General features: G+C 38.7%; 1 protein-coding gene across 5 annotated transcripts in view; it reads left to right on the top strand.

The window, feature by feature from the left end:
* The window catches only part of MYO16 (myosin XVI), a 360,734-nt gene that overhangs the window by 91,170 nt on the left and 256,131 nt on the right, over positions 1–13,433 (top strand). For all 5 annotated transcript variants that reach the window (XM_027675110.1, XM_027675112.1, XM_027675113.1 and 2 more), the window contains exon 2: positions 7,098–7,361. In XM_027675110.1, coding sequence (XP_027530911.1) covers positions 7,098–7,361 — 264 coding nt within the window. The remainder of the gene's footprint in view (positions 1–7,097; positions 7,362–13,433) is intronic.

The raw sequence follows: 13,433 nt of genomic DNA, 5'->3' as shown, positions 1-13,433 counted from the left end.
TTTGTGTATCGTGCCATTTGAAAGATCTGTTTCCTATTACACCTGAAAGAAGCTCTGCGAAGCCAAGAACAGAAGAAGCACATCAGTTCCTTTACTGCAATGTAGTTTATTCTCAGAGGACCTGGCATTAATTGAATTCTTTGAATTCTTTACAAGGTAAATAGTTTACATTTATGCTGCTCCCTCATGATTATCTGCATTTGGGGTGGGAAGGGATACCAAGAAAAAAAGAAAAGGACTAAGTCCGTTGCTACAGTGAGCAGAGCACTACTGACCTGATAAAAGCGTTTTTGCTGTGAAAGGCTGAGTGGTTACGAGCACCACGGTTCAATCACAGCTTAATAAATGCAATGGAGAGGCTGTTCACATGGTAATTTTTTCTGTGCTGAACAAAGGATTTTCAAATCTAAGTAGTTTAATACTGACCTTAACGCTGCAATTTAAGATGGATTTAAACTAAGATAGCCCCTTCTGTGGCTAGGAGGTATTTCTTTTTGAAACTGGAAGATGAGTAGACAATACATAATAATTTCTGAAAAGGACACATGTAAAAAATGCGTTGCTCTGTGGTTCAGACATCATGACTTCAGTTAGGCTATAATATTTTTATCACTAATTTCATATGGAATTCAGTTCAGGTGCATAAATAGTAATAAAATATTATTTCTAATTTAACGTAATACATTTAAATAATATTCATTGCTGGTAGCAGAAAATCCTCCGATATAGTGAAGTCATTATGTCTAACAGCAAAGTGCATTGCTGAAAGGGTCAGTGCTTTAGTTTCTTGTCTGATTTCTGTTTGAAAACGTGGAGTGTACATTAATGTAGCTTTTTGAACTAGATGAAGCTGCACTGATTTACACCATCCATGTACCTTGGTCTGTAAGTACCAAAGCATTTGCTGCTCACTACATGCCTTTTCCACATTACTTTGTTAGTACTGTGATTAAGTTTAGCTAGCCAGCTATGAAAGTGTTGTACAGTAGTACAGTCCTTATTAAAAACAATGGCTTTTTTGATTTATTTAATGAATGCTAATCTATTTAACAGTTCACTGAAAATGCTGAAATTTTGAAATAATTTTATATTTCAGGACAATTTCAGATATCTAAATTAAAATGTAGGTGTTTAATTGCAGTTGTGAAGAGGGGCTGCTATCATTATCTTTAGCAAGAACAGACCAAGAGTGAAGCTGAAGTGTCGCAGGACCCAAACTAAACATAATGTATATTTTGGAAGTTTTTTTACCCTTTTTCCTATAGTGAGATCAAGATGCTTAGAATATTGTTTAGGTAGCAGTCTCAAGCAGATACATTTTCAGAATCTCAGATTACCATTTTCCAGATATTTTAAGCCCTCTGCACTTTGTTTCAATGCTGTAAAGACCATAGTCTTAAAAATATCTGTAAGTTTCATTATTCATTGTTTAAAATATCATCAAAATCCACATAAATGTTTACATAAAGGAATCAACACAAATGTTTACATAAAGGTAAGCATGTGCCTTAGTATTTGGAAATTTGCAATTTCAAGCAAATCATTCTGTGTCACTTTGCTTGAGATGCTTGCTGCATTGAGCAATGTCAGCAGTTTGGATATTTGCCTTTAATGAAGAGATACTTTGCAAAACACACTATTCCCAGGGTACAACACTTTTGCTTACTTCTCTGAATCACAATGGCAAATGAGCAAATATTTATGTCACATGAAAAGTCACAATACATCTGAGTAGAGAGGAAAACTTTTTTGTAGTACCTACGAGAACATGTATGTAGGCATTCAGCTGCACATTCTGGAAATGAGTTCTGATCTGTGCCCCAGATTAGACAGGAATATAATCACCCCCATGTCATGTGAATTACCATCTGAGGCCCATTTTTTTAGGATGACTAGTATCCCAATTTAAATGCCAGAGTAAGTGACTAAAATTAATTAACATAAAGCCATAAGAAACAGAAGTATAAAGGAAACTGAAAATAGGTGTGGCAAAAATGTTCCTGCATACTGTAAAGTTACTTGGGCTCAAGTCACCTGCAGGAGATGGAAGAAAATACCTGTGGCAGTCACATTCTTTCTCTCTGTGTCCCATCACCCTTCCCATGCTCTTGGTGTTGTTCAGAAGCTGGTGCTTGTAGTGCCACAAAATATTCCCTCTCTCATCTTCACAGTGAGCACTAGTGACAATTCAAAGCAAACATTTCCTCTTTACTCAGACATCTCTTGTTTGTACAGGCAGGATTAAGCTCATAATTTGTGTTGTGATGCAGTTAGCATATGTCCAGTGGTGAGTAAATTGCTACAATTTTATGAACAGGTTGTTTTGTAGCAATGATTCTTCTTTTTCTTGTGGTCCAGGGTGGACCCAGGCAATGAAGCAGCTCTACACTAACAGGCATCCTTGAAATATTTTTTTTCTGTTGCTTACAGAGGTAATGATTCCATTTGTCCTGTACTAGTTAATAACCAATGCAATACAATAAAAAATTCTCTGGTTTTGATATTTCAGTGTTTCATAAAGGTTTTTGTATTGTGTGCTTGTACGGAAGATGCAGACCTTAAAACTGTATATATACCAACAATCTTGTTTATTCTAGTAGTTTTTGTCCAGAATACCTCATTAAATAAATAATAACTTGGTAAGCTTTTTCAGTTTTTGGTGGGAGACACTGCCAATGTGTTATCTGGTGCAATATACCATGACAATGACAGTGACCTTATTGAATCACTGTACATAACTGTAATTCATCATACACTGAGGCAGGAACCACATAAAATAATGTTCAAACATGATATCTTATATCATGAGATATAAACTCCTGTGCAGATTGATTCAGAAGGGAACCTTTCTCGGTACCAACAAACATTTCCTTGTGTTACCGCACTGCCTCCTGACTAGCATACTCAAAACCAGCTCTGGTTGAGAACGTGTTTTTCATATATCTTCTGCTATTTGAATGGGTCTCATACAGTGGTTTTTTCCAGTTCATTATGGCAGTTTGTGCCATTTTTCTCATATAAGGAAGAGGAAAGATGGACAGACTTGCTGCATGTGTTACCCTTTAAGAGGTTCTCTAATAGCTTTGCTTTTGAGTCTGTCTGTAGCTGAATTGTCAATCTCTAAATAGTAACAGTTTGCATCTGCTTAATAAAGTTGTGGATTTTAGCTCCTCTTTTTTTCCTAGAGGTTTTCTTTACAGTGGAAGTTGTTGCTGCTGTTGGCAGTGCTCCGTTAGGACAGAGTAGTTGGCATACTTCGAATGGTAGAGCTTAATCCTGAGGATTGGGTTGACAGAAACTTTGGGTAGTTCAACAAGGGAAGTGCATATTTTCATGCCTGAGGCAGACTAACTCTGTGCATTGGTATGGGCTGGGAACTGGCTGACCTGAGCTGCCACCCTGCTGAAGAGTTTGCAGGGGTTACAGCAGACAAAAAATTGAATGGAAGCCAGCCCTACACACTGATGATGAATCAGCAAACCACATAGTGGGCTATACTAGGAGGTGTACGACCAGCAGTTGGAGGGAACTCTTTGTCTGCTGCTACATGGGGCTAGTGAAGCTGCACTTGCAAGTTTGTGTTTAATCTTGGTTCCCCCACTGTAAGATGGACCTTGAGGAAGTGGAGTGAGAGCACCAGAAGGATAACTAACAGACATGACAAAGCTGAAGGCTTCTCAGTAGTGACAGCAGTAACAACACCACCAAAAAAAACAAGGCATTTTTGATAGAAGACAGTGTAGCACTGAACCAGTTTACCCAGAGAACTTGTAGACTCTGTTGATAGAGGTCTTCAAGACTGCTAGACAAGACAAGGTTATCTGATCCAATGTTGGTGACTAACTCTCTGCTCCAAATGGTACTAAGCGGTCCATGGAATTTTCTCCAGATGCATGTCTATAACCTTCCTGGGTTTGAATTGAGCTCTCTCGAGGCGCTCTGCCTCTTGTGCCGTTGTTGGTTCACCTGTTCAGTAGGCCAACACAGAGCAGAGATCTGCCTGGTTCTAAAACTGGGAGTGAATGTTGCATGCCTTAGAGATGAGCACCTGAAGGATTAATTCAGGGAGTTTGCCTTGTCTGCATCTATACTATGTTGTTTAATCCAGGCTTAATCTAACAAGGTTGCTGACCTGCAGCTGTTACATCCACAGTAAGATACTGATATCATCTGGGATGTATCAGGCTCCAGATGTGCTGAGAGAAGAAACTCCGTCTGCAATTCATTACTTTTCAGCTGAGAACAGTGCCCTAATGGATGGATGTCTTTTGTTAATCAGCCTGAATTGTTTGACTCCGGCCACACACTGGAAACTGCTGTGTGAGGCCAGTTTTGGCAGTCAAGCACTGTTCTTCATGGAGTAAATAGATAGACATTCATAGAGGGTGAAGTCACCCCAGTGGAGAGGCAGAGGACACAGGGAGGCATATCCTTCCTGAAACTGGAATTTGGCTGTGTGAGCTCATCTTTGCTGTGCTGTGTTTGACCAAGACATTAAGCTAATTTGTTTGATTTCTCACCCTGGATGAGAAGAGCACCGTGATGACAGAGATGTCCTACAGCTTGCATCAGTCTCAGCTGTGATGTGGCAATGAACACTGCCAGTTCCTCCTAAGAGAGAGGCTACACATGAGCTAAGCTGAGGAAGAGCAAGGGTATTGCTAAACTCTGTGGGCATGGCTACTGAAATATTTTATACATAGCAGAACATTTTTAATAGGGAAGATTTGCAGTTTGCTTATTCCCCAGTCCCCCTTATGAGAGAAAGAAGATGCAGTTGCAAACTACCTCATGCTGAGGATGGTCTGAGTACAGATCTTTTATGTGATTAAATGCTCTTAACACTGGGATTGAAACAGGGAATAAAGTTACATCTTCTGCAGCTTTATGGAGCTACCCTTTCATTTCCTTGTCTCTTGCGATGAGGAAATACAAGAAATAAACCGTATAATTTTTGCTATGAAATAAAACATATCATTTAAGGTCAAACAGAAAATTTTATTTTTTACAGAAGGAGTTGATGGCTTTTGACATACAGGAAGAAAGGGTTTGTGTTTTGGCTTAACGCAAGCCAATACTCGTTTCCAGTTTTTGGTTTGACAACTCATTTTCTTCTAAGTAGAAGGGCATGCTAAGAAAGGAACAGAAATTATAGGGAGAGGTTAGCCTATGTTAAAAGAAACTGTTTGAACCTGACCCATAGAATTATATACTATGTCTGCCTCTGTCATGGAGTTTCCAACAAGACCCTCTGGGCACTCTGGATAAATGTGTGCTCCTCAATTTTGGGAAGTCTGGTTTGAGACTTTGAGTTCTAATTCATAGTGAATACATATAATATATAATAGAATATATCTATTCTATATTATTTGTGTTGCATGAAATTTATAATATAAAATAATATAACAAATAATATAGGAAATAATTATGTTATAGATAGAGTTTATAGAGTGATTGGCATGCAGACCTAGGACTATCACTTTGATAATATTTTATTATGGTTTTGTGATTCATAATAGTTTATAGAATACTATGCCTTTAAAGCAAAACAAAACGTCAAGAAATGAACACATAATTCTTGAACTGGTTGCCTAAAATTAGTGCTTTAAAAAGAAAATAACTGTCTTTCAGTTCCTCTATAGAGAAAGAGAATGCAGATAAGCATGAAAATAAAGAAATATTTGTGAAGCTTTTATGTGCTGTGATGATGTGAGCTTTACAAAAGCCTGTCAGGAAATTATTAATTATGCCTTCAGAGCAGGGTTTGGATGGTACTCAGTAGATTAAACACATGTCAAATAACAAGGAGAAAACAAAGTGGTCATTTAGTCAGCACTACTCAGGTAGTGCCCTGAATGATGTAGTGGTCCTTTAATAATGTAACTGCATATATAGCACAACAGGTTGCACAGTAATGCTTAATTTTGGTATTTCTTGACTGCCCAAAGCGAATTGAGTCTGCATTCCCTTCAAAGAGGCCTTCCTTCGAGCTTAAGAGAAAACCTCCCTCTTCTGGGCTGCAGTCAATCCTTAGAGATTACAAATTTGAGCACTTAGTCCACATATGAAAGAAATTTATACATATAAAGTAGAACATGAAAATCAGAAATGATTCGGTCTGTAGCCACCACATCGAAAGGTCTTAGGGTAGGTTAGTGGGCATGTTATTGATGGATGTGGGTTCATATTCAAGGACTTTGGCAATAAAGTTATCTGACAATCCGCTAGACTCCTTTGTAACATAACAGTCCCCTGAAAAGCAACTAGCAGCATGTAGTCTCCTACAGTCTTCAGTCTCAGTGGGAAAGAGAATGTACTGGAAAAGAACATCAGTTTTATTGCAATGTCATGGTAACATGTTATTGCAATTTAATGGTAACAGCAAACGAGGAATCTGACTTAAAGGTAAAGCTATGAATGTTAGGAATAACTGATTCAAAGACATATTTGTGATCGGTTTCCACATGAAGATTTCCGTATCTGAGAGTTTCAATAGAAGAATCAATTTTGAAAACTCTATAGAGTGAAAATTTTAAAAAATTTAAAAAAAAAGATATACACATAGTTAGGAATCTGAAATGACTTTGATATTTTTGATAGTTACTTGAGTACCCACTGCATGCTAATGAACTCTTTGTAATTTTGATATGATGATTTTTCTTCTCACCGAATACAGGAATTTACCAACTTAAAGCAAGATGAAAATTAATAAAAAAGGACCATGGGCATCAGACTGGCATTTCACTTCATAATAGTTTCTTATTTGTAAGCAAATGTGAGCTACTTGAATTATGTTGAAATATTTAGATATTTTGCCCATCTCACATTTGAATTTTTAGACCTCTTTCTATTCACATTTGTTCACATAACCTGAGGTAGCTTTTAAAAAAAATGCAGCAGTGATGTAATGGGATTAATAATGTGTTGTTTTCAAAAAGTAAATAACAATGACATTACTCTCTATAGTCAGCATTGGTTGAGAAGGTGGAGCTCACATGGTAGACTTATACATGGTTAGAACAACAAAATAATTGGTGGAGGCCTCATGGCACATTTGAAAGCATGATCTAGATTTATCTGCCTTCAATTTCTTACAGGCTGTTTCCAGCTATGTAATGTTTTTCGGACCCATGAGATGGAAATTGAGCAGTGCTTGCTGGAATCCCTCCCTCTTGGCCAGAGGCAGCGGCTGGTGAAGCGGATGCGCTGTGACCAAATAAAGGCATACTACGAACGAGAAAAAGCTTTCCAGAAACGGGACGGGTATGCGAAAAAACTGAAACATGGAAAGAATCATCGAGTTCGTTTTAATCTTGCTGATATGATACAGGATGCAATCATACGTCACGATGATAAAGAAGGTACGTAGTAATGTTGAACTGTTTTTCTTCTTTTGTACAGAAAATGTTTCAGAGGAAAAGCTCCCTTGTTCTGCTCACCTGTCTTTAGGTAAAATACAATTTTTAGTAATCATAAAGTGATTGCCTCAATAGAATATGCAGGCATGTATTGCATACAACATTGTAGCTTGTTACTGAAATGAATAAGGTGCAGAGAATAAACCTTCAGAAACCTAATTAATTTATTTTGAGGTTAATATATGTGTAAACTAATATATTTAAAAACAAGTAAGGACTATGATTCTATGATTATGTGTGGCCTCTTATATACCTACCTATGGCTATAGAATTTAACACAAGTTACTTTGAAAATTGGGTTCTCTCTAATAGCTTAATATCTTTCTTGTATTGAGGTGCCCAAAACTGCACACAATATTTAAGGTGAGGCTGCACCAGTGCAGAGAAGAGTGGGACCATCTCCTCCTTTGACCAACTGGTGATGCTGTGCCTGATGCCCCCCAGGATACGGTTGGCCCTCCTGGCTGCCAGGGCACTGCTTACTCATATTCAGTTCACTCCTGAATCTTCTTTTATTTGTGCATTTGTTCTGACTGTCACTGGGGTGTAGTCCTACATGTTTAGATCTTAACAGGAAATCAGTCAAAAAGCTCTTCTTTTCAAGTGAGTGCCCAGGGCATCATTTATAACTAAGTTACAAATAAAATTCACAACCTTTCATTTCACTCTCCTAGTGTGTACAGGGATGATAAGTGAAAATATTCTTCCTCCATGTTCCTGTAGCTCCTAACTTTCTCTAAAAATCAAACAGAATACCAGGTATGACTTTTAGCATTCTGTAAAAGTCATATATGACATATATGCTGAAGAAATGTAGTTTGCTTATTGCAGTGGTGGTGGGGCATCAACAGTCTTTTGTGTTGCATATACTTAGCCTTGAGGCCATCTGAATCAGAATATGAAGTTCAGCAACTGCTGAGACTGAAGCATAAGCATAAAGGGAAGATACCTCAGGCAGAGGACAGTAAGGTGAGGGAAAAACAGGAATGGTGTCCTGCACTTGAAACAAATAAAATAGGTCGCCAGAAGCAAATAGCCTGCAGATAACCCAGTAGCAGTAACAATGCTGTCATGAATTTGTGGTCCTTTCCAAGGACTATGAAGATTGTGATTGTTGTCTTTAAGCAGTTTGGGGACCTGCAAGTGCCTGTCTGCTGTGTTTTTAGACAAATGTTCCCAGAGCCTGTTTGCTTTGGGGTGAAAAATGCTATATTAAGAACTATTATCATGTAAACCAATAAAAACAAAAATTAAAAACAAAAGTTGAAACTTATAGACATGAAAAGTGCTTTCCTACCAATGTTGTTGAATGGAACATCCAACCATGACTCTTTACTGAATATATGTACGTTAGACTTTCTGTTCAAATTAGACCTATAGTTTTGTAGAGAATATCACATCCAATTACTGTCTTGTTTTTTGGAGCATGTAAAGTAGATTGCTTTCAGGGAAAACTGGACTGGAAGATGGGGTCTAGGAGTATACCTAATGCTTAAAAACAGTAATAAGTTTTCAATCTGTAAGGCTAGACATAGCCTAAAGTAATCCCATTGAAACAGGTATAGCTGGGGAAGTTGGGCTTTTGTCAACCCCTGTTATCCTTGTCTATTTAGTAATATTTCACAGTGTGCTCAGGAATCAACAGCATTGCAAAATATGCTCAGTTTGAATATAGGGAAGCAAATTCAGTAATAAGTATTTTAAAAATGCTTCTCTTTGGAAAAGCTAGGCATTGAACAAACATTTTTTAAAAGGTATTTCAGTGCAATTAAGTAGCAGAGACATACTTTACATGATTTAGTAATAACAATGTAATAACTTAGAATAAAAGCTCTTTTACTATGTGAACATAAGTTGTCATCCTGTGAAAAATGGGATCTGGGCTGATCTGAATGTTTTGTATTTTGGAATAAATGTGAAAAGCAATCAAGATGAGAAATCAGCAAATTTTCAAAAATTCAGTTTTGTTTACTCAACAGGGTATTTTAATGCAGTTCCAATGTCTTTAGTTTTAGAAATAGTATGATTTTCAAACTGGACATTTGTTTAATAGTGAGATATCTAATAGCAAGTGTAAAGGTGTGGTACAGCATATTCAGTACTCAAATAGCTTTAGTCAACTAAATTCTATCAGGCAACACCTTTCCTTGTGAGCAATTAATTTCGTGAGTTTGAAGTGCAATGGTTTTGAAGAGAGAATTCCACTCAAGGTATACCATAATTTATCTGGCTGTGAATAAGCCTAATCCTGCCATTTCGGATGTACAGACAGACACAACTATGTGCTTCCTCCATCTTTAAATTGAAACACTTCCCAAGTCTATTTGACTGTTTCTCTCCTCTGAGACTGTTAAGCAGAATACTGTTTGTTGATGAATCCTGGAGAAGTTTTACTTGTTTGGGGGTCTGATTATAAAAAATCTATGTCACTCACACAAACTGATTAAGTAGAAAATGTGGATACTTTGCGTGAAGATCATGGAAGAGCAACAAACCCAGGAGGATTTGTAGAGCGTGATCAAAATGGAGATGAAGAACTATGAGAGTTATACAACAATGTTCACATCCAAACAGATTTGAATGCAACGTTCAGCAGGAAAGAACACTCATTTGATAGGTATAAAAGACAGCTAAAGAGGGATGTTTTACAGTTCTGTGAAGGAAATGCAAAAAACTGTAGTATAGAAAGTGGAAATAGGACACAACATTAGAACAGCATAGAAGTATCTTCCCAAGTGAAGTCCAGGGGTTCATTTCTTCTGACTCATAAAGTATGTAGACTGGACAGCACATTTTGAAATGCTGAGTAGTAGTCTGGTTTGGTAGGTGAGATAAATTAGATACCATGAATATAGATGAATTTATAATGTGTCTAGTGCAGAGACATTTGGCACCTGTGTCTGTTCAGAATTTCACTCTTACAAATTCATTGTCTTTGTTATTAATGAAAAACGTAATATACCTTCCAGACAATTACTGTAGCAGTGTTACGACCTGCCCCAGGAAAAAGGGGAGGGGGGGGTTACTCAGGTTTTAATCAATACTTCCCTTGGGGTGGATTAAAGCGAAACGACACTAAATAATCGGTGCTTGAAAACATATATTGCCAAAATTTATTTTAACAATTTTGCATCATCAGGTAAGCCAGCGTTTTGGGTGTTGTCATATAACGATACAACATAAAGATAACCTTTGGGAGGGGGAAATGCACAGGGGAGAGAAAACAGGATAAGAGTAAAGAAAAGATGAGAGTGAAAAAGAAATGTATATAGTCACCGCCCACTGGATCCCGCGATGCAGCTTAGCCATCTTGAGGGCGATGGTCACTCACTGAAGTCAGCAATGCAGCTTGGCAACCTTGAGAGCAGTGATCACTCACTGGAGTCAGCAATGCAGCTTGGCAACCTTGAGGGCAGTGGTCACTCAGTGGATCCAGGGATGTAGCTTGGTAATCTTGAGAGCAGTGGTCTTGATCCGCAGGCGGTGGGGGGGGGAGGAGAAACCCCCCCCCAAACCCCAAAGTCACCAGTCAGTTTATATACCTTCAGCATGCTTTTTGCACCTCCCCTGAGATGAGGAGTTGTTTGCCTTTTTAGGGCTTAACGTCTTCAGCACTGGAGGGAAGGGCGGGCCCAGCTGCCCACCTGAGGTATCTTCTTGCCTTTTAGGGTCCAACTGACCATCTGAAGCATCTTCTTGCCTTTTAGGGTCCAATACCTTCAGCTCTGAAGGGAGGGATGGGCCCAACTGCCCATCAAGGCATAATGCAAAAGTCAAGAGCCTGAAAAAGTCCCTTGGCAATCCTAGAATGCATAAATCATTAACTATTTCAGTCTCTGACAAGCAGCTGCTACAAAACGCATTGCTGATACTGCCTGCTAATAGGTGCGATCAGGAGTTCGCATTAAAATTAATTTTAGAATGGGCTTTTAGAAATTTTTCCCAGTGATCTGCTTTGTCTCAAATTCAGAAATTAAATATATGTTCATTATATTTCTCAAAAAGTTAAAAACTAGTGAAATATTGTATCTTTGCTCTTTTTGTAGGCATTTTAAATTATTAATTATATTTTTTACTTATTATTCCTAACTGTTATTTAGCTTTTTATCTGACCCAGGGAGATGGAAGGGGAATCCTCCTTCTCTTTCTCCTTGCAGCTTCGTGCAATTTCTCTCATTTAAATCAATGTTTTTGGTGGGCTACATTCACCCACACTACTAATAGTGAACATTGCAGCTATCATTCTCAGTGATGACATACATGGAAGCAGAAACTGATGAAAAAGTGAATCTGTTTTCTGACGCTGATTTTGTACATCTCCACTGCTAGCAAGGGAATAGTTGTAGTTCATTTTGTTTTAAATCCTATATGGCTTTTTTCTTGTGAGATGCTAAATCCCTAATAATAACAGACAGCAAGACATCCACAAGAGAGGAGCCCCGAAGAAAAGATATAAGGACTCCCTGAAACACCATCTCAGCCTCGGCCATATTGATCACCATAACTGGTCTACTCTGGCCCCAATCGGGAGGCCTGGAGACACACCATCTATAACGCTGCTGATGCTTTTGAGAAAGCACGCAGGAGCACGCAGGATCACCCTTGAGGAGAAAAGGCAACGCAGAAAGAATTGTGCCCTGCAGAATATACCATCTAAGGAGTCTTTCTGCTGTGCCTTCTGCAACTGGACATGCCTATCTCGTATCAGCCTTTTTAGCCACCAACGCGCTTGCAACAAACATGGGTAGAGCCCTTCCCAAATCTTCGTTCGTGAAGCCTAGCCATGATGACTAGTCATATAATTGTACTGCAAAGTGGGAGATGTAGCCCATTCTTCCCCACTGTGAAATAGGCATGCTTGCACCTCCACTTTGCAGTAGTGGACTCAAATCTTCTCTGATATGCATTTTCTGGTATTTGCTGAGCCTGCACATCAGCTGAGACTCATTTACAAGCAATTAGGAAATGAACTGAGCAATCAGGAAATAAACTGAGTAAATCTCAGCCCGAGTTTCTGCTTCAAATACAAGGCAGTTGAATGGGTCTTGGTATTTTGGCCTCTTGAGGATAAGGGATATGCATCCTTCCTGAAGCAATGATGGAGTTCTTGGCACTGACAACAATGGGAAACAGTGGCTGCTTTGAAAGAGGTGATTTTTTGAGCATAAACCAATAAGCTTGCTATAATGAAAAGAGTAGCTAAAAGTGAATGTGACAGTCCTGTACCTGAAATCTAACACAGGGGAAGCTAAAGCACTGGCTTTAGTTTCTGTCATCTTTTGGTATATTCGGTAGCCCACCCTTTCAGTCATCCTGCAGCATTATTGAAAATATAGGACGGTCAGAAATTATTTATATGTAGTGTATTTTGTTATGAGAATTCTGAAGTTGTTATGTAGACATGATATATACCAAAAGGTTTTGTCCTGTTGGCAGGTCATGGTAGTTCTGGGTAGAAAGTCCAGAGAGCCATAAACTCAGTCTTGCCACAAAAGAGTTACTCCTGTGAAAATCAGCATTACAAAAGGGAAATGCAGATTCCCTAAATCTATTTAAAGCCCATTTCATCCTTCTGATGGGCAATATTCTGATTCTGTGGCAGCTTTGTGATTCTAAATAGCGGCAATACCAGTGTGAGTGTTAACATAATGTCTGTAATAAGGATTCTTGGTCCTTTCCGTGAAGTTGGCCCTGACTCCCTGTTTTACTCAGCCCTCCTCAACTCTGCCAGAGCTTCTTCCTAACCCTGCAGGGCTGTCGGTGTGACCTTTTCCCATTGGCAGTAGGATGCTCGGATGGGGTGACTGGGGACAGCCTTAATCTCTCTTCTCTCACCAGAGGGTTCCGGGAGAAGGTGATTTATAAAGCAGAACATACCAATATCCTACTTCTGCTGCTATGTTCACTTCCGAGGGAGGCCTGCCAGGACTGGGTCCTAGCCCGAGCATATTGGCTGCAGAGCAGCTGCAGGCAAAAAAACAGGGATCCTATCTTGCTTCCCTTCCCATGATGTCA

Source organism: Neopelma chrysocephalum, unplaced genomic scaffold (assembly GCF_003984885.1).
Source record: "Neopelma chrysocephalum unplaced genomic scaffold, ASM398488v2 Primary Assembly neopelma1_25, whole genome shotgun sequence".
Lineage (NCBI taxonomy): Eukaryota > Metazoa > Chordata > Aves > Passeriformes > Pipridae > Neopelma > Neopelma chrysocephalum.
The sequence above is the reverse complement of the archived record's forward strand: the minus strand, read 5'-3'. Positions and strand labels throughout refer to the sequence as shown.